The following is a 22,678-nucleotide window of genomic DNA, read 5'->3' on the forward strand; positions in this document are numbered from 1 at the left end:
CAACCCCAGCAGCTGAACTGAGATGCCTGTGGCTCTGCCCTGGCCACATCCTGATGTGATGGAAGAGCCTGCCTACAATGCACAACGCTAGTTTTCTGCACACCGTATGTTCAACCAGTTTTGGACATGCAGTCATCAAGCCCATGCCCTTAACGTCCCTGTGCCTTGAGTGACCCAGCTGCAAGCCAAGTGTAATGTGACTGCACAGCCCAGTGAGCTGGTAACAGCGCTGTGAGATGATGGACCCTGACTCTATTCCCCACTGCCATTCAGTGAGTCACCTCCCTCTGCCTCTGTTTCTCCATCTGTGAAGCACACATAATAATACTGGGTAAAGTCTGAAAACTGCTTCAGAGTTTAAAAGCTGAAGGTTCACTTCTAAGAGCATTTTAAGCATACGGGGGGATACTTCTATACTGGACTACAGTGTTACATTTACATACTACAAACACTTAAAAATCACCCCTGCTCCCTAAAAAGCACAAGACCCTCACTTCTTGTCATCACTGGGTTTTCCAGGACCTGAAGAACTCCAATGTACCTACCACTTTCAATACAGCGCAGCAAAGCCTTCCCTTGAAAGTTAGACATGGATATATGAGCAAAAGCAACTGGGTTAGTATGTCTTAAGCACTGCTCACTAGCCATGGGGCAGCAAATGAGAAGGTGTGTGCCTCAGCACTTCAGTTTCCGAGCAGAATGTATTAACCTAACCCACACTTGCTTTATGTAAAAGGACCTTCTCCCTTAACTAATGCACTTTCTAAGGAAACAGTGACATTTTTAGAGGAAGGTATCACAAAACAGTAATTAGAGGTGTACTGTTTTTTACCAGTACCTCAAAGGTCCTGGGAAACTTGATTGACCTGTGGAATACTCTTTGACACAACTGAGGATGCTAGAAGCATTAATTATAACTAACAGCAGCACTCAAAGGATAATGTGGGAAAGACAGCACATATTTTTTTGCAGCTAAAACCTTAAAATGCAGCATAGAATAATATTGATTCTGCAGTGGAGGAAGATACAGCTCAGTCAATTTGTGGAAATGACCTGATGGGACAGCTGTAAGCACGGGAGAGCCATTGCTCTGGGTAATACCTGGGGAAAGGGAGGAAGCTTCATGGTGGTACACACTCTCTGCTGCTGCAGCAGGTATAGAAGGGTGGCTATGAGGGAAGGGAGGCAGCCTACGGAAGAGGGCAGTGCCTGCTATGGGATGGGTACCAGAAACAGAAGACATCATGGCCAGAAATGAAAGCCACTTGCTGTAGGCCTGCATCCTGACTGTTTCATTTGAGGAAGATCTCCAGGAACACAGCTTTGTCTGCAGAACTCCAGCAGGCTTTGGCAGAACTCCGACACTCATTTCCCCAGAGAGGTGCATCCCCCTCCTTTACAGACAATGGAGGGATGTTGCCTGGGGGCTTCATCAAGAACAAGTGAAGAAGAAAAGGATGAGCACCAGACTGACATAATGTACATGATATGGTAAGTTTTCCTCTCCCCTACACACCTTTCTCCCTCTGCCTTAAGGTCACTGTACCTGCAATCACATTACATTTGAAAGAGTTTTCAGAGCATACAACAGGTCCAGTTTCCAGGATAACGGCTGCATCACCATTGCTATACATACCAGCATGGGGCCTGACTTGCACGTGAGGAAGGCACACACACTCCAAGCTGAAGCAGGCAGCACAAACCACCTCACTAAGGGCACATCAGGTGCTAATTTATATCCATGAGCAAGACACGCGTGCTTTCTGGAGCACCTGATCCAGTGCGTGTACATACACATTCCTACTGGTAGCCAGCTACGGCATATTAAAGCAGTAAGTGAGAACATATGAAACAATGAAATGCACCACTGCTGCTACAGGAAGATAAACTGGAAAGATGTGCAGTGCTTGGCTGAGTGAGGCTGACTGAGGTCTCTAATGTTATTGGCTGCTGATCAAGAAATCAAACACAGAGCAGTCCATCATAATCACGGCAGGTGAAGGAAGATGAGCCACAGACAAAGCTCAGGATACCAGAAACCTTCCTTGCTGTCTCAACAGCCATTAGCATCTTCTGCATATAGAAAAAAACCAGCTTGTTTCAATGAACAGTCAAATTCATTAGAAATCCTCTGAAATAGGATCCTTTCTTACACAGTTTGTTGCCAGATGATAAGGAGGGGTTTGGGCAGTGTGTTCTCAGGAACACAAATGGAAAATGATGTGATGGACACAGTGTGTCAAAATAACAATCCTCATTTAAATCTTCACATTAGAGACATCTTACATCTCAAATGTCAAACATGCAAATGACGGCCTGCAGAAGGCGATGCAGGGAACATCAATTGTTCTGAATTTCAGAGTATTAATGTGGGAAGAAAATAAGAGCTGACTTTAAACAGTATCAGAAATCCTTACCAAATCTGACACTTTGTTCTTGCTATTTTTTTCACCTTTGTTTGCACTTCAAGGCCACATCCCCTCTGCCACTTGGACCACAACAGCTGATGTGACATTTTATGGTGTGCATTTGACATGACTGCCTATATGGTGCCTCACTGACTGGAAGGACAGTTCCTGCTCCTTCCCAGCAAGGCTGTCAGTAGGATCACACCACAGTGTTCAAGCAAGCAGAGGATCAGGCTTTCAATAGAAAACTTCTGAGACAAGAAGTAAGCACATCTGTTGTGTAATCCCGGAGTAAAACAGGGATTGGACTCTAGTTTCTAAATGTCTTACCCAATTCTGCAGATCGATGACATTTATACAATGCAAACATCAGAAATGCCAGGGCTCTGATCCACACTGATAGGAGGGTAAGCTTTTTTTCACACTGAAAATCTTTAATCCCTTTGGGGATCTGGGAGGAAGTATTCAGCTATACCACCACCAAAACTATTCATGGGGTTATTAGTTATTAGCTTTTTCTTCTACGAAACACACCAAGAGACAGAAAACAAACCCGCTACTTGCTGGAGACAAAGGAAGCCTTAAGAGGGACAGCGTACCAAGGACTAAACGAACTTACAGTTTTCATGCTGATGAACAGTCCCGCAATCCTATGAATGTACTGAACAGACACACTGAACAAACACTCTCAGTGTGGACCAGTTTGCACGCCTGGCAAACTAGACTGACACAGACTAGTCAAGGTTGCAGCTCACGGTTTGGAAACCTGGTTACGAAACCAAAATGTGTGCCAAAACAGAGGTTTTTGGAAAGGTTCTCTTACGAGTCTGAATTCCCCTTCTTTTTGAATGAATACGTTAAATTTTCTACAGCTACTAAGTCCCCATCATGGATGCTTTCAAATCTCAATTTCAAGTACAGATTTCCTGAACCTTTTCCTCAATACTCGCATGTTCACTCTTTCCATTACCATAACTACATTGGCATATTACTTAAAAGCCACAGAACTGCACTGTATTTCTATAGGTAGGCATAACATGAGAGCACAGCCAAATGCTCTAGCAAATCTACCCAGGTCTTCCTGCTTCGGAGGCCCATCAGAAATCAGTGCAGTGTGGCTATGAAGTGGATACTTTGCTCTCCCAGATTGCTGCCTTCAAAGCACATGTTCCCAGGGAGACAAGTGTTCATGGTTCAACGTTGATGTCTATGCATTTCAGGGCATGTAATTCATAATTTGCAGGAGAGATACTTACGCAATCACAGCATCTCAGTGCTCCTGATATTTGTCAGCAAGGGTTGGGCACTCTTCTCCTTGTGCTGCTTGTTTCATCTGTCTCTGAGCAGTTTATGCACTGTTTAATTGGAGGGTTTCTTCACTTGGGTTCAGAATAAAATTGCTGCTCTCAGGAGCCAGCTACTTACGTGCATCAGATTTTAACATCACTCACTGCTTAAGTGTGGACCTTATTCACTCCTGTGTCAGACCAACTCAGTGTCAGTACAACTCCAGCAAGAGCTTGAACATAAACCCGAGAAAGCCCATGGTTAATCAGGCCCTGTATTGCTGAATAAAACCTGTTAACCTATTACAGGGATGACGTTCCTTATTCTCTATTAAAAAGGTCTGTAGTTCAATTTCCAGAAGTGTCTTGCAGATGCAGCTTCCATACTTCAGGGAGTGCCTGAGCTACCACCACTGAAAATCACGTCTAAGAACTTGCTGAGGTTAACCTCTTAGTTTAGTTTTATTCGATATGTGATCATTGTTTCCAGAACAGAAGATACTCAAATACTAGAACAACTCATGCCAAAAATGATGCAGTGAGTTCACATATAAACTGGAAGTCATGAGGTGTGTAAAACTTTTCAGGAATAGAAAACTAAGACCCTGATTTCAGGAATAAAAGCTTTGGCTGATCTTTCATCAATAAACTGTTTCGCAGGGCTGAGTGAAATAGATAGAAAACAATGTGAGGAGACCAGGGCATGTTATCCAGGAAAACTGACTGTCTAATTAATTACTTTCTTGCTTACTTTGGTTTTAAGCTGAGCAAAGGGTCAGTGATGAAGGACTGTGCTGTCTTGTAGTAAACTTGTCGTGTAGTTTTGTTTCTCATACACACAATGTTTCATTGGCTTATTACTCACTCCAGAGTCCAGTGGAAACTAAAAGCATAGTTAGAAAAGATCCTGTTGTCCTACTAAGGGCTACAATGTGAATTTAGAATCATAGAATGGTTAGGGTTGGAAAGGACCTTAAGATCATCTACTTCCAACCCCCCCAGTTCCAACTTGAACCACACATTTACAACTACAGCACATGCACTTCTGTGATGCAACTCAGAGATACAACACATGCATCCACAGCTTTGTAGAGCCATCTGTTTTCTTCAGTTCCATTTTGCTAACCCTGTACAACACCTATAGCCTTGCTTCACTTCAACTCCCCCTTGACAGACAGCTGAGATTGGAAGCATTGCTTGTACTGAAATGACAGCACATGGGAGATTTACCTGATGGGAGCTGACTCATCCCCTTTATCGAGCCAGTCCTGCGGTGGGATTATGTACATGCACCAGAGGCCCCAGTTATAGCCGTGGGCTGCGTTGGCGTATTGCTGCACTTCAAAAGTGTTGTACTTGATATTGTCGATTGCTGGTAGGATGATCCGCTTTCGATCTTCTTTGATGCGGGTAAGTGCAGGTTCCACCCTGAGAACAAGAAAACCAGCAAAATCTTTTACAGCCGTCCAGTAATCCCAGGCCCTGCTTTGCAGTCTGGTAACACAAAGCGCTCTAATACAGACAGCAGTATTCCAGCCAGCCAGCAGCCCGTAACAGCGGGATGGAACACAGGTCATCATCATATACTGAAGAGGCTGGAGACTAGCGTGAGATACTTCACATAGCAACAGCATGTGAGTTATTACTTTTATGAAGCTGTCCTGGAGTTGAACACCACAAAATTTTACCGAACACTTATTCTGTCAGTTCATTCTGCAATGGACGAGTGTTTAGAGACAATATCACCAAGAGTAACTAAATGGTTTGCTAACAGCTACACGACCAGGATACCAGGTAGCCACTAAATACTTGCTCTTCCTGACAAGGCCTGAAGAACAAAACCCACGCCAGGGATTGAATGAATCTGAAGGTTACTCAAAGGTTTTAATCTTGTTTCCTAAGGGCTGACCCCATTGGATCCAGTCTGAATGACAAGCGTGGCTGCATTATGCCTTCTAAAACCTCTTTGGTGATGAGAAGATTTCAATTGCCAGATGGTGCAAAAGCAGCGAACTGCAGGAAACGTGCCATCATTTCAAAAGGCTTTAAACCAGAGATGTGCTTTCAAGAAGCTACATCCCAAAGTGTTTCAGGAAAGTAAAAAGCTTCAGTGCAAACATTCATTTCTGACCAAGGTAGTCTGAGGTTGCTATGAATTTACAGAGAAACTGATCCAAAGAGGCAGCAGACTTACATAAGGGTGGAAAGCACTCCTCAAAGCACCATTAGAAACAGCCACTGGGTCACTCCTTTGTAACTGTTTTTCCTTGAAAAAAGCTTTGAACATTTTACAAAGCTCTCACATGTATCTTTAAGACAATGCTGGTTTGCTGCGACTCACAGAGGTAGCAGGATTGGAACACTGATCTTTTCTCTTTTGTTGGTGGTTAAAAGGCAATTGTTACTTTGTCCTTCCAAGTTTGTTACATCGTATTTTGTTTGTTATATTTAGCTTGTTACAATATATTTTCCTGTGTAGGCCAACAGAAAGTTACAAATATGAAATTAACTCAACCTCTATTTTCAGTCTTCACCATCCCATCTCTTCTGTAAGACAGCAACTTCTCTGTATCTGAATACAGCCGGACTATTTGTCTTTTGCACACACAGACTCCATGTTGCTTACATGAGGTTGTGCACTGTTTGCTTTCCCCTCTTTTTACCCCTCCTGTTTCAGTAAAAACACAAGTAGGTTCAGTGAAACCCCTGAGTATTGATGATGAGCTACTTAACTGCAAATAAACCATCAGAAACCAGTATCATAAAAGCATAGCTGACAGAAAGACATGGAATCACAGCATTTCGTTTTGAGAGAAGTCGAAGAGAGTTAAATTAGTTCTATTTAGAATCCTCCAGAAGAATGGCATTTGAATTTATCAGCTGGATGCCAGTAACACAGAGCATGGAAGTTTTAATGAAAAGGATGGTAGGAAGAGAAGAGCAACATTGCAAGTTGCGGAAATTCCCCCCTGGCCAGGAAGGTTATGAAAGAGATGCTCATCTCTTATGCAAATGTATTGTTTGGTTACTTGATTTACTCTGAGAATAAATCAATGCATCGCTCATGACTGGAATAGCCTGAGGTCTCTCTTACTACTGCCTGCCACCTGCAGCTTGGTGCAGTACTTCTGCTGCCAAAGCCCAGTCCTTAAGGTATCAAAGACCTCCACAGAAGCATGAACGTGCATCAGCCCAGAGGACGCACAGTCACTTCAGCTCAGGCATTTAAAGAACTGCCCCCCAGACTCAAAAGAGATTTGTTTGCTTGTTTCCTGTGGGAGAGACAAGAAACAACTGAGGTTCAGGACATGATTCAGAATGCCAATTTGTATCATCCTTAGGCCACACTCATGCACTCACATGAAGAGCCAATGTGACCTACCAAATCAGGATAAGGCACTTCCATCAATAATACAAGATTATATTTATGAGATTAACTGTTTTAAAAGCCAGTGGGTGGATGACAGAAAAACTCTTGCAAATCCAATAAAGCAGAGAAGAATGCACAAAAACTAAATCTGCTTTGTTTTTTTCATACTGTTATCTCTGTTTATCAGCCTAGAGAAAATACAGCAGAACAATGGAGAAGTCAGCCAGATACCCCTCTCCTATCAGGAACCAGGTGCCTCCATGCATGGCTATGGTAACCTCTGTGCTTATCAGCAGGAGGCTCCCCCACTCCCTTCTGGCCTCTGAAACAAAGGCTTTCAAAATACCAAACAATAGGTATAGATGTCACTAATGACGAACCACTAATTGTTTTACTCTAAGAAGAATCCTCCTCTTCATGGTTTTGGAGCACTTGCAGCAGAAGCTTCATTACAGAACTGACTCCCTTGCAAACCAAACACCACCTTGGGAGATTGCCCACTTCTGAAGCCCTTGGGCACTGCTTCAACAGATTTGGTGCAGTGGGCAGGTCACAGAGCAGGAGGATTACATTCTTCAGTGAGATCTGGTGCATATCACAGGACAAAGTTGCACCCAGTGACTCCCATAGCATGCACAAAATGATTATCTTTGGGTCTGCAAAGCAGGAAAACTGACTGCATGCCTTCTGAAGCAGGAATCTGTAAATGGGTTTCCTTTGTAAGAATCAAATTCTGTCATTCTTATGCACTACCATCTGATTCTCAAATGTCTCTGACAAGCAGAGACTGGGAACTATTTCCATATCTCTTGGTTATACCTCTTTGGTCACCAAATCCTCAAGTCCTCAATTACTGGGATGTTTATGTTGATACAAAGCAAGACGGTTTAACCATCACACTTTATCTTGAAGTTTCCATTTCTTTCTACAGTTCCTCCTCAGGTGCTCATTTTGCAAGTATTTTACTTTGAAGGGTAGATTAAGATTGTGTAATGAAAAAACCTGAAAGAGATAAAGATTTCTTCTCCCTTAATGTCAGATGTCTGCAATAGACACCCCACATCCAAGGTAATTGCCTCAAACTTTCATTCTCAGAGAGAGAGGCAGAGGTTGGCACTTTTATAATAAGATGCTTCTCATAATAATGTAGACACAGAAAATAGGTGAGATTAATAATGTTCCAGAGGACCTGATTTTGAATACAAAGGGAATAGCCTGCTACTTTGCAAGACAGCTTAAAATCAGACTGCTGAAAGTGTATCCCCAATAATGGTTTGAGAAAGAATGTGAAGAAAATATTTAACAGGCACTCTGAATTTTCAGCCCTCAGTCATATTTGTGACTGTGTTCATCTGACTTGTGTGTTGGAAATGCTAATCTGGGTCCTTATTTTCTTCATTACAAGAACAATTCATTCCCTGTGCTGGTGCTGCTGTCACACCAGCCATCACCCAACCATTCCTGTCACTCTATGGTTGGCTGAATTCTTGTGTTTTTCCAGTTGCATGGCTTACATTTCTTATCACCTGACTTGGTGCTTTGCATCTGAATGTCAGAAGGAGGGATCTCTGGAGTGAAATACAGCACTCAGATCAAACTACACAATGAAATTTCATTAATCTCTATCAATCTATTAACTCGAAATCTCAGATTTGGAACTTTCACAAAATCAGAGGTGTCTAAAAGCTGTCCATGTGACGGAAATTCTGTTTCAGTCCCCTGCACTCAAGAAATACAAATGTCGAACACATTACTACTTCCGTAAGCGCTGATAGCTCTATCTTCAGGTTACAGAAGTAAAATGCCATGCCAAGGTTGTGCAGTGAATTGGTACAAAAGCAACTGCTGGAACTTCCTTTTCCCGCTTTTCCCCCAGTGGAGGTCACTTTCTTTCTCTGTCTGTGTGCACGTGTGAAAATCTCATCCCCACAGGTATTAGGAACAGTAAAGGTCCAGTATCTGGATAGACTGCTGCAATGTGCAGAATATGCTCGCACCCACAAGTGAGAGAGCAGGCTCTGAGTCACAAATGAAAGGAGACAATCTAGTGCAGAGTTGTTCTCTGTTACTCAGCACAACTCAGAGTGGAGAGCCTGTTAATGAAGCATTTTATACCTGAGAGGTTTCACACCTTGTCTTGCCTGATCAGTGACAGCAGAAATAGCAATGGCACATTCAGACCCAAGCACCAGCTCATCCCCGTGAGATCCACAGGAACATCAGATCCCAGGTTCTGCCCATGCCCTCTGCACCACCATCACTGCTCGTGCTCTGTTCTGCCTGTCAAGATCCCTAGGCAATGGCCAATGAAGGAGGACTATAAGCTTGAACAGGACTGGGTAATGAACTGTGCTTGCGTTGCTTATCTTAGGTAATCCATGAGATACAAGGGGTTCTTTATTGCTATTCATTGCTAGCAAAATCCAGGCTTGGAGTAGTTCTATTAGGCTCAATAGACTTACACAGTGTCTTTGTCTCTGTAAGCTGAGCTGCACATTCATCAAATCCTTTGTCAACATGGTGGGTAATTCTGGCTTTGTCTAATTGCTTCAGGTTTTTCAAAGGATTATAATTAAATCGTTCCTAGTAATTTCTATTTTTTTCAATACTAATTTTAAGCTGTTCCATTATTATGCAGATTTACCCATGCTCTTTACAGGCACCAGTGTTCCTTCCCATTTGGGTTTGGTTTTTTCCCTTTCCTTGCTTTTTCCACTGTGCATCTGCAGAAGTCAGGTGCTCCTGGCAGCTCCAGGACTAGAAGTGGAAGAGGTTGCTGAAGTCCAAGTATGTTCAACATGCTGTGCTGATGAGCTGCACTGAGTTGTTTGAGTATTTCCTTCCCGCATAGCCACTGCTGGCAGCGAGGCAAGATTCAGCCCTATCTGATTAGGTACAGATGTGAATTCTGAGATGCATCTCTGTTTTTCACAGATGCAAAAATATTAGGTTCCTCGCCTGTATGTGAGTCAACATACTTTATGGGCATAGAGTAGCATATATTGTTAACAAGTTATTTACTGAAGCAAGAAGAAAAATTCTCCCAGGCATATTCATAGACATGATGGATTTCAGCAAACTCAATATAAAGAAAAGATTCAGCTTTAAAGGCAGTGGATCACATCATCCTGTTCTTTGTTCCACCTAATAAAACTCAAGCAGACAATTCAGGATGGAATCTGAGTGACATAAGAAGTTCCTCCCCTCTGTCCTCTTTAAAAGTATGTATCTGTCAGTGTCCTCCTCTCACTCCGCATAGATTTCTGGTGAACTGTTAAAGCCAGAAGAGAAAGGATAATAAATTCAGTTCTCTTGTAGACTCCACTAGACTAAAGGGTAATTTTCATTTGGGTTTTATTTATCTGGAGCAGCTACAGAAATACAGTAACACATGGCTGAAGTCTCATCCCCAGGACTCGGCCCTGTGATTGGGAGTGCTTGGTTGAAGCTACACAGAGCATACTGCTGTCCCATGGTTTTGGTGGGCTTCCCATAGGCACAAGGATGTGCTGGGAGGAACACCCACAGCAGGTGCCTTGGTGACTGCTCCTTACAGAGACTCTCCCGGGGAGTTTGTGGAAGGAAGCTCTGATCAGATGCAAGTTTACAACAAAAGATGTGTCAATGTGTCAGACTGTTGAGCAGATCCATAAACATAGCACGTGCATTTTGCACATTTAATGCTTTTGCCTACCAGTGGGTCAGTTTCTGCATCAACACTGGATTTTCCAAGGTGCTGAGCACCCATGACTTCAATGGAGCTCCAGCAATGCCAGTACTGTGGGCCTCAAAGAATAAGTGCTCCCAAGATAAAGAGTAGGAAAAGAGTTGTAAGGCAGAGTACAGAATAAGCCTGTAAGAACATCAGAGAGCAAAGGCAGGGGTCATACTGTGATCACAAGGGCTTCTCTAATCCCACTGTAAGTCTACCTCTGAACATATATGCATTCTGTATTTAATACTGGGTCAACCCAGAACAGCTCAAACCCCATAGGAAACCACAGCAAACAGAAATTGTCTGCTGTCTTACATCCTTATCAGGCAGTCAGAGAGTTCATGCCAACAAGGAACTCTGATTCTTCACAATGCTGAAAAGAACAGCGCCTTCCAGATGAAAAGCAGATAAATCCAAGTTACTCATAAGCTCCTCACACACATAATTATATAATGCACCCCTACGTAAAAACACCTGCTGACTTCAAGCAGGCTTTTAGAAAGGCACGACATAGGAATAAACACACAGGACCTAAGAGAAACCACACACATGCTGCAGGCCAGATCCTCTGCTGCCCAACGCACCTGCTTCAACAGACTTCACAGCTTCAGGGATGCTTTGCTAACATGCATCATCTGAGGTTCAGACCCAGAATACTTTTCAGTTCTCAACTAGAATGACTGTACTACGACTTGTCAACAACTCTTACCCCTCCCCAATTGTCACTTTTCCTCAATTTGTCCAAAAGTAAAAATCCTTTCCTAAGTGACAGGAATTGCATTAGGAAATGTCTCAAATTCTGCCCTGTCCAAGCGGGTACCCAAATACCCTCATTTGTGAGTTCTTTTGAGATAAATAAGTCTTTTCTTCCTCTTCAACATCACTATGAAAATTTTTACTTCAATAAAAAATGAAGCAATAATATTAAAAAACAATTTTTTCCCCCCATTTCACAAATCAGATTATTTATTTTTTTTTAATCTTGCAAAGACTTAAGGAAGAGTCCTCATAAGTCATATATGAAAGACAACATGGTCTCATCTTCTAGATTTTATGGCTCAGCGGGTTTAACACTGTATTTTACTCTGGCTGTACCACTGTCAGGTACTCAGAGTAAAAACTTAACACAGAAAATGTAAGAATAAAACCTGTGTAATCTGAGAGCTTATTCTGCATGTGTTTTTACACACTACCTCACATTTCACTGATGATATACATTTATCAGACGCAGACAAGCAGATCTATTGACATTCATCATTCTTCACTGAGGCCAATGGAGGAATATTTCATGCAGGATGCTTTTCCTGTAAATAAATGTTTCGAGAACTGAAAAAAACCCCTAAATTTCATACTCCCTTTCTTGGTCTCTAAGAGGAGAGAGGAATTCCCATCTGTTCTACCTGACATCTCTATCAGCATTCCTGTTTTCCAGGGGAGGTTTCAGACCTGCAGCCCCCAGCCAGAGTGAAGTGAATGCAGCATAAACGCCGGCTGGAAAGTTAAAGATCAGCTCTTAGGCTGCCAAATCCGAATAGCTCTTTTCTGCACCACTGAAAAGCAATGAGGACGCTTCTGTGAACACTCTAGGTTGTTTAGGTAGATGAATAGTTGAAGTTGCTTTTCTGGCATGTCCTCTTGTATGTACGCTGGCACTGTCCCATGAATCTGAAAGGCGCACATGGCTTATGTTGCACACTTCCCTCTCCACTCAGATAATATTAGTTCACTTTTTCTATCTAAAACGTGTATTGCATTAAATTACCAAATGGATGCTAAGTGATGGTAGAGGCTTTGGATGAGAAAAAACTCCCCTAATAAATACATGTGCTTTTCTTTGCATTTGCATAAGTAAAACTTCCAGGTCAAACTTACCACGGTACTAGGCGTGCTGCAATGAGCCATGTCCTGAGCAGGAGGGATAGGCTGAACCCTCCAGAGGGGAGGGACTGCACAGGAGAAGGAGTGCAAACGTAATTTCACTTGAGCACTTCTCTCACTAGAAGGAGAGAACCATCCAAAGAGCCACCTGAGCTTGAACAGGGATGCGGGGAGTTTGCTGCTTCCAGAGGTTGGCTTGTTAACATGAAAATATTAACAAGGAGCTTTCCCATAACCATGTCTGTGTTACAGAGTACTTGGGATAATCAAAGTCAAGAGAAGAACAGGAGGAAATCAACTTCCTTTTTTCTTTAACACATCTTCTTGAGAATCCATTGCTAACAGCCACGAGAGCAAATGGCACCACATACTGCAGTATAAAATAAGATCTGCAAAGTACTACCCATAGACCTGGGGATCCTGATCTTTAGCTCTTCTTAGTTCATTAAAATACCAGCTTTCTATATTTATAAAGCACTGCCAACTTCAGGGATAATGCATAACGATAGGATGTGTGTGGCACAATCTCATGGATACTCAGTATTTGAGGTCCTCTTTCTCATGTCGGGCTGTCTCTGTTTCTCTGGTATACTGAAATCTTGTGATTAAATCCTCTTACTCCACTGCTTCCTTGCTGATACTCCCCCTTTGTCTGGCAAAATTTTAATTACTATGTTGCTGCATGACTCCATTCAGTGCTCTGATACTACCACTGTGATAGGAGCAAAAGCAATTCCTAAGACAGAATGCAAGTATAATACTCTATCATAATGTCTTCTTTATGGCTCCTATTACCCTCTTTATGGCTGCTAATATACCGTGGTCTCTGCCTTTCTCTTACTGATTTCTGCTCTCCTCCACTAAATGTGTCCTTTTCCTTACCCAGAGATATAACACCCCATCTCTGCTATCTCTCTTTCCTGCTCCTGGATATAATGTAGTGAAGTTCTCTTCCTCTTGTCATGTTATTCTTTCCCATCTCTCAAAGACAGGAGTCTATATAATGCTCTACATCTTCTGCAACACAATCAGCAGCCAGGAGGCAATGGTCTGTACTCAGTGTTACCGTGTATTGCTTAAAGCACAGTGGGTGGACCTAATACAGAAGTAAGAGCAGGAATGCTGAAATCTTCAGAGGACTGAAGGGAAAACTGAATTAACAAGCTTAAATATACCCCCAGAGAGGAATGCACAGGAGCTTTTCATACCTATTGGTTCTGCTGGGTTGCTAACTCCTCCTGACATTAAGTACAGTTAAAACCAGACATGGTTCTACAGCAGGGCAGGCAGAATTTTACACGTGAACTGTACACGTACATTATCATGTAATTTTAACTTAAAATTCCATTTGAGAATCAATAGTACTGGCCTCCCTTTCAGCCAGTCTTCTCCACTTCCGCTCTCACAGCAGCAGTATTGGTTCACGTTATCAGAAGTCTTAAGGGGAACAGGTCAGTAGAAAATCTCTGCTCTGCGCTAATACATTTCAACACCTGAGAAGCAAAAAAGCAGCAATTAAGCACAGCAAAATAAATAATTCAATAGTTAATTTGACCTGCCAGGTTGTGGAGTATTTCTTTATATCCTACCAGATTGTATTTTAGTTTACAAGAAGTGTCCCTAGACAGTAATGCTGTGAAAGCCCATAAAACACTATGAAGCAGTGAAAGGCAAAGGGTCACTCACAAATGGGGCAACTATTATTTAAAGAAGAGGGTTTTTTTGTTGTCAGTGTCCTCCATATTTCATGAGAAAGTGATTAAGTCCTTCTATGATTCTTTATGAATTAATCTGCCAACTGCTTAGGCAGGTAAAGCAGCCACAGATTGGAGGACTGAAGTTACACTGCTGGTACTTGAATTTTAGATGGAACACAAACCAAACAGAAGGCTAATGCTCTGTTCTGTGGTAAAGGAATTGGCTTCTTTTTAATTGCCTCACAAATAATCCACAGACAGCTTTGAGTGGGAGCAATCCACGTGGCCTCTGAAGACATGAATATACATTGAAAACGGGGGAAATATTAATGCAAGATGAGACTTAATAGGAGAACAGACACAGCAGTACTTTACCAAGATACTGCCGCATTACTACTGCGTTTATAGGGTTATGGAGCAGGGGTACTGTTAACCTGGTGGGAAAAAATAAAGCCGTCCAGACGGAAGGATTTCCAGTCCTCCTAGTAAAAGATGAGACGGAAATTGAGATGACAGGCACTGTGTTGCACAGGTGGACAGAATTGAAACTAGGGGGAAACAAGTAGAACAAGGTATGGGATGGCTGTCAGAGGTGGAGGGGAACAACAGCAGCAACACCACAAGGGAACTCTGAGCCTCCACATGTGGCTCTGAAACAAACGGATCTGTGATGCTCCCAGGGCACGTTTGCTATTCTCATTCATTCTGCATGGCTACTCCAGAAGCTAAGTGGTCTCACAGCAGCTGCACAGACTGCACTGAGACTTCAACACACTTGTTGAAAGCAGAGTACACCAGGGAGGATGCAGTAAATGCAAATGCTCTTACCTCTGATATGTACACATTGTTATTTACTGAGTAGTCTAGCTTCCTGCCATGCTCTCAACCGTTTCTGATCTTGATGCAAAGCAGTGAGGTTTAAGAAACTCCAAACCAACCTAAAAGCCACAATAAAACCTCCTTCATCCTTACTGATGCCACTGTCTAGCTTCTCTGGGCAGAGTACATCAGTAAGATCTCCATGTCCTGTACAGAAATGCTAACAAAATTCTCTGTAAGACTCAGAAAACCTTAGCTTGGGCAGGAGAAGCACTGGAACAGCACCCTCAGCACACTCCCCTCAGTCCCTGATCCTGTCCAACAGCTGATGTTACACTGCATGAACAGTTGCAATGATTTGAAATATCTAGCTGCTTTAAAAGTAAATAAATAAATTAAACCAGCTCTTAAGCTTCTAGAACATTACTACAACTACTATTATGGCCTTTCATAGTCCTGGGGGAAAAAACTCATGGTGAACATAAACCAGCTGCACCACAAGACTTATTTTATTGCATCTTCCATTCTATCAAGATATTCATGAAAATACAAAAATAAACACTCCACTCCTCTGCAAGTAAGATTCTCTGGTTGTAAGTACAGCTATTTTTAGTTTTAATTTGGGGATATCTCCCAGAACTGCAGAGCATAATCAGCTCCACCATAACCCTGCATCATCAGCGTCAAAGACAAGTCTATCTTTGGAAAATACACATTTTACACACCAAAGGTCCCAGCAGCCCTTTTCCAGCTGACAATGCATACCAGCTGCTCCAGTTCCGACTTCCAGTAATGCCAAACATCGGCCACGATGTGGTACTACAAAGATTTACTCCAACGGCAGATCTGGTCCATTAAGCCCAAAACTGTGCTTGCCACAGCTGATACTGCTCCCTTGAGAAACAAAGGGGATGAGGAAAAGCGTGCTCATTTCAGGCCCCATTAAAAACGCAGGAAATAATTCAATGTTTCCCTCAAATGAAATGCAAAGAAAATTTATGAGGAAATCAGATTAGTATTCAAGTTTCTAAGAAGGAATTGTAGAAAATGACAGAGATAAAAGACAAGAGTACTTGCAAGCAAGCATCTGCCACCAGCCCAGAGCCTCTTTAATGGTGTCTCTCCATTTGACTGCTTTGGAGGTTTTGGATTCATTGTGGTTTAAACTACTTCTCTCTCCACTGAGCTGTACCAGAGCAGCCACAAGAGTTTTCCTATGATCTTGCAGCCATTGCAGAAGATTGTCATCAACGCTGCAATAATCAAGATCATTATTCAGAAGTAATTGCTAATGTGATAACAGCAGCCTACAGCCTCATCCCTACAGTTACTCAGCTTTCCCGTTACTGAGCAAATCTCTTTCACAGCCTTTGAGGCAAAGAGCATGGTGTAACAGTACTGCTCTCCCAGTGGGAACAGCCAACAACTTACCAGCCAATGTTGAACTCAACGTGAGCATCAAAGAACCCAACAACGGGAGATGTTGCTGCTTTCCAGCCTTGGATTCTGGCTCGAATCAGCCCTTCTCGCTTGTTATTGCGCACTATTTTCACCAGCCCTGGGTATCTTTTATTGACATACTGGTCCAGATTAAATTTTAGCTCAACTGCAAGACAAAAAAAACCCAAATAAATATTCAGAATGAGAAAAGCCCTGAAACATTATGTTTTACTTTCATTTATTCTGCAATCAAAAGGGAAAGACATCCTTAACTATTCCTAAACACTTAGTCAGTCTCACAGATGCAAACCTAGTACCACAGCTGTGGCATGGACTAGTTCCGGGGGGCTCAGCTCAGAGACACCTGCACAGGTTTAATCTCATGGATCTGAGTATTGTGTTGAAGAGGTATTTTGTATAAATATCATTAAATGATCACTGTTTTAACTCTCTGATTATTTGCATTAGGGTACAACTGGCCTCTGGAAGAGCAATTCTGACCTTATGGCACTGTAACAGTCGGCAATTTTTTACAGTCTGGTGGTTTGTTTTTCTGATTTATGCTATTCATTAAGAGTTTGAAAAATAACCTCAATGGATTTTGGGTCAAGACCTAATTCAGCTCACAATTAATTTGCCTTAATTTTAAAGGTTTACCCTTAAATATAATTAAAACTCCTCAATACTAGGCTTCTTCCCCATTGAACTACATGGATATTGAAGATTTCAAATAGACTTCTTCTCTTTTGTTCATTTTCAGGCATTCAACCACAGATGGAGCAGAACTCATTCACTCCTTTATTCAGCTTCATTTCAATAGGCTTATGAACGGGCGAATTACCAAAATGGTCTATTTTTTTAAATCTATCTAGTTTGGTAATTCATTTACACTGCAGCTTATTCATAATGAGGCTTTTACTCAAATATATTTATTAGGAAAACTAGTAGAAGCTTCCAGGACATTAGAAGCCTCATTCTTCTGATCTATATCACACAGTAGAATCATTATCAGTGAAATCAAAGACCTGATAAATCTCCAGCTATCTAGAAGAATGACAGAGAAAAGCCACATAAGAGTTCACTGAGAAACAGTGCATCCAATTCTCCTCTGTATTAGACTGACTCAACACTTTGCAACCTCACATAATCACTCCATAGGTTACACTGCTGTAACTGAAAGCAGAACTGGACAAAAAAAATCTTAACTCTATAGGTTTGGGAATTTATTTTTGCTTGGCACTTATTTTTAGTGATTTGTTCTCTCAACCCTCCTTTCTCTTTGGGGATCTGCAAGAGAAATGGCAACTTAAAACTGAATGATTTAAAGCTGTTCATGTGTGGAGGAATTGCTAAACTTGAGCCTTACTTTAATAAACATGATTTGAGAAGACTCATCAGTTGCAGAAGTGTAAGGTATAACAAGTTAAATCACAACACTGCCGGTCACCTGTATCCTAAAGGCTCTTCAAACCTTCCCGATCTATGAAACAAGTTGATCAACAGCACCCTTATGCTCACCAATATTCTGATTTTTGAGTGCTGTAACAGAAGTGGTGTTTTTACATTAATCACTGAGATAGCTTGAAACAGGCATGTACTTTGTGCCCATTCTGTTTCATTCTCATAGTCTTAATTTATTCTGTAGCTCAAAATTGGAGAATCTGTTGCTGCACTTTTCCTTGGAAGCAGAATTTTAACTTTCAGTCTATTAATGATGACATTCCTCTGGATCTGAAAATCTGGAGGAGTGTCATTTCTAGATGAAGATTGCCCATACAAATGCCATTCATCCTGTGAAGATTTCAATGAAATCAGCAGGGTTTATCCGCATCACGATTATTTGTTACACAAATGGTTCATATTTACTCACAACTTTGTGTAAATGGCTCAATCAACCTTCTCATCAACAAACTCTTGTAAATTCTACTGACTTCAATGAGAGGTATGTTAATTTACACCATCTTGTGATCTTGCTTGTTAGCCATAAATCAGTGTTGCATGTATGACCTTCTTCCCCTGGCTGTTTAAATGCAGAATGACTCGATGCTGTTTCCCCCCAACATTAAAGAAGGAAAGGCACTTCAGCTAGTAGTGACCAAACTCCATTTTGACGCCCATTAACCACACAGTATTTACAGAAAAAGTTACTTGTGCTCACCATTATCACTGTTGTCATCCACCAGAATGATCTCCTTGAGCAAGTGTGATGGGGTGTGATTCACAACGCTGTGCACGGAGCGCAGGATGACAGACAGCGCCTCATTTACAAATATAAAGACCACAGAGATCTGGGGCAGGTCACCTGGGTAGGTCATCTGTTTGCATCTGGGGAGAAGAAAGAAGAGTTAACAACCAAGCAGCCACTGGGAGGTAAAACAGACTGAAGAGTGTCTTCTCCTCGTTGCTGTCTAGCATACAGGGACTTGCAGGCTTTGTTCTTTCTAACCCCGAAGATGGACATAGTAAAGCTCAATAGAAGCAACAAGTAAAGCTCAATAGAAGCAACACAGCTAGGAGCAGCAGCCTCAATGAAAATCACAGTGTGTCTGCATGCACACAAGACTTGCAGCAGCTCTCGTTCTCTCAAAGGTTAAAAGCATCTCTTGGAAACCAAAGAAACACCAGCGAGTTTGCTCAGAAACAGTCTGGAGAAAGCCCACAACACTACAGCCTATCTGTGCTCCCAGGAGCACCATCAGAAGGTCTGCTCTTAACTCATAATTAGAGCTCATGCTTTTAAAACCAGGACTCGCTCAAGCAACTTTTGTGTTTGCCCATACAAAGAGCACTTTCCACCTTTCTCATTCTGCAGTTTGTGCAGCAAGAACAAAGGTAGGATGTTTGTTGTACAGATACACACTTGCCCAAATATTTGCAAAGCAGATCTGCTCCACCTGAGATGTCACCTTGGTAGGTACCTACATCCCGAGATTCACAATTTGCTTTTGTACTTGCTCACTGATGCATATATGTTGCAATACACTATTATGAGTAGAAAAATGGAGGCCTGGAGAAGTTACAAAGCACAGAGCAGAACCTCTGCTCCCAAGCCCCCAGCCCATTTCCCCCGTAACACCACGCTGCCTTATTTAATGGAATTCTCTCCCACTAGCTAAGATGCTAACTTTAAGAACGTGTTCTCACAGTCAAAATCCATCCAGAATTACCATAGCAATTACTGAACTTGCTCTCTGAAACACTGCTAATGATATCACAGGAAATGACTTTTCCTGCTCTTATCAAACTTTTTGACCTCTTTCTCATTACTTTGGCAAAACAATCCCTTTTCCCCCCACTATTGGCAGTCAGGGGCATGAAGAAGGTGACAAACGCTTGACTGGTGGGTAACCTCTGGAAATCAGTTATGAATTCCAGCAATTATTCATAATTCCTATTCAGCCCAGCTCTATTTGCTCAGGGACTCAAAGTACCTGTCATTCAGTGTTACCACAGCTGCTTGCTGGGTAGCCAGTACCATACAGAGGACCACTGTGTAGAACTTCTGGCTACGCAGCATTCTTTTACAGTCTAAAATAAACCCGGAACAAGGACAGAGATTTCCAGGAGGTGAATGCTCTGTCACAACCTCCTTTATAAATGTGATTTTCCTCTTGACCACACCAACACATCAAAGAAGTCCATCAGAAATAAGTCACTAACAGGAAAGAGCCATCAGTTAGAAACATGGACCTTGCAAGATTTCCCTTGATGAGGGGCATCTTTGATCTGAGAGCAATTTGCTTCAGAGCTTCACTTGTATCAGCAGGACACAGCAAATTGCATCTCAGTAAATCAGACCGGTACCCAGAAAGTGGGTGCATTGCTGGTGGAAGTGAGGCAGAGGAGGGGCCCCACCCCAGGTCGTGCATCCTGGTGGGGTCCTGTGTCAGCACTCAGAGCTAGCACAATATAAGGAAAGCTAAGAAACCACGTAGCCAAAGTCTGGAAACAGCAAAGCAGAGGAGGAGGAAGTACAGCAAGAATGAGAGTGCAGTCAAAGCAGCAGCTGCAATGTGGAGGAACAAGCAATTAAACGAAACACAGGATGAACAAAAAATGGCAGAGGTATCTGTGGAAGGACCAAAGTATTTTGCCTAGGAAAAGACAGGGAACCACTGAAATAGTACAGAACTCAGTGGATTAGGCTGTGCTTCCTTTATCTTCTGATCACAAACTTTTGCTGAACTCTTCTGGAGTAAGAGGTATTTGTTTTATTGGTGAGTGAACTGAAAGACCTGTGCACCCAGCCACTTGCTCCTGTCCAGATAGAAAGGTTGAGTAGAACTGATATCCAAGGCTTTTCCTCCACCCTCCCATTTAGGTTCTGAGAAAATCGGGATTTCTAATTCAAACTTTAAAACCAGCAGACCTAAACCAGAACCTCCACTTTTGATTTAGTTCTTCTTTGTCACACTAAAGCAATGCATTATTATGCTGAGTGTGACTCCATGTTCTCACTGGTTCACAAGACTTCTCAAGCCTTGGTTCTCAACGACTACTTACAATGATTGCAGTTAGGCATTAGATAAAAGGCTGTTTTGAATTTGTTATCCCACCTAGGTTAAGACATTCCTATCACTTCTCACTGCAGCCTCCCTTCTGTCAGTTGTCCCCTTTCCCTGCTAGCAAGACATAGTTGAAAAACTGCATTCTGTCTGCATTTGGGAAGAGCACTCCAACCATTACATATTAGAATACCTTGGGTAACTCTGCTGCAAGAGGAACACCTAAATGGGCAAAGGCCAACCTCAGGATTTAGCAGGGGTTTAAAAGCTGCCATATTTTTATTTATCACAGCAAGGATGAAGAACAGCAAAAGCAGCCGTCCGGCTGAGCAGACGTTTCAAAGTACAGCAGTGATTTAGGAGTTTATTTCCTGCAGACTTCCAGTCAACCTTGAACTCCCAGCAAATCAAGTCACTTCAGAAAATGAGATGGATGCACTGAAGTAGTCAGGAGAAAGTCCTGGTCCACTACCAAACACTTCTGATGATATCTGAGAGCAGGAGCAATCCCAGTCAAGCGGCCTTTCCTTAAAAGTGACTGGGTGCTTAAGTGCTTTGTTGGATTGCTGCCCAAGTACTTCCCAATGTATTCTGTAATTAGATACCAGCTGCAGCAATTTACAGTTAATACTTCCTTCATTCCAAGAAACTCTAACCAGCTACTGACACTCTGAGGCAAACAGTGACATTAGCAAGTCACACGCAAGAACTCATCATCAAAGCACAACCACCTTTGCTTGGGCAGATGCTGACAACAGACCAAGTGCACTGCAGTGGGACATTCAGTCCCTTGTGCCTGTACATAAGGCTGAGAAAGTTAGAAGTGCCAGGAGGACACATGAAGTCCTCTGTGGTGCAGCCCTTGATCTTGGCCCTGAAGCATGGCAGCAGGAGTAAGTTCATTCCAGAGAAGTTCCAGGAAAAACGTCAGGCTAGAATAAGCCTACTGACTTAATAAGGCATAGAACATCCTCTCAGAAAACGGATGGTGCAGCAGCCTGAAGAGAGAGGGAGAGCATCAGGCAAGAAACCAATGAGCTAATGATAGAGGAGCTTAACACAAGACTAGTCACTTTTAGTCATTCTTTTGAGAAGCAAAGTAATCCGAAGGTGAAGACATGAAACAGTATGAAAATGTGCCCGGGTGTTTAAGGCAGACCTTTCTGGGGGGCAGATGCACCAGCACTACACCCAGCACCCTGGCAGGAAAGGGAGCTGGGTACCATCAGGCTCTCCACTTCCCTGCACTAGGTCTGATCACATTATGAACTGTGGCAACCAGGAGGGAGTTCAATTACATTAACTGATAGCTGAAACTTGGCCTCATTAACACCTGCCTAACACTTCTGAGTTCAGGAAGAATTTAGAGCATACATTTGACCTCTGTGGTAACGAACGATGGCCTAAGCTGGCCAGGCATAGCTCACATTTAATATTACTATGAAACTAAATTAGTATTATGAACTGTCACCAGGTCTCACAGTGTATATAACCAGCAAAGAACTTGAGGTCTGCATGAGAAGCAGTGTCTCTTTACAGGCAGATGGCTCTGCCAGCACA

At 42.4% G+C, this 22,678-nt stretch overlaps 1 protein-coding gene across 1 annotated transcript in view; it reads right to left on the bottom strand.

Annotated features, from left to right (window-relative positions):
* The window catches only part of GALNT9 (polypeptide N-acetylgalactosaminyltransferase 9), a gene marked incomplete at both ends in the record, with an annotated part of 137,171 nt that overhangs the window by 67,727 nt on the left and 46,766 nt on the right, over positions 1-22,678 (bottom strand). The window contains 3 exons of the mRNA XM_080628617.1: positions 4,925-5,122; positions 16,605-16,779; positions 18,772-18,938. Coding sequence (XP_080484743.1) covers positions 4,925-5,122; positions 16,605-16,779; positions 18,772-18,938 — 540 coding nt within the window. The remainder of the gene's footprint in view (positions 1-4,924; positions 5,123-16,604; positions 16,780-18,771; positions 18,939-22,678) is intronic.

Source organism: Psittacula echo, assembly GCF_963264785.1.
Source record: "Psittacula echo genome assembly, chromosome: 13".
In the NCBI taxonomy this organism is placed as follows: domain Eukaryota; kingdom Metazoa; phylum Chordata; class Aves; order Psittaciformes; family Psittacidae; genus Psittacula; species Psittacula echo.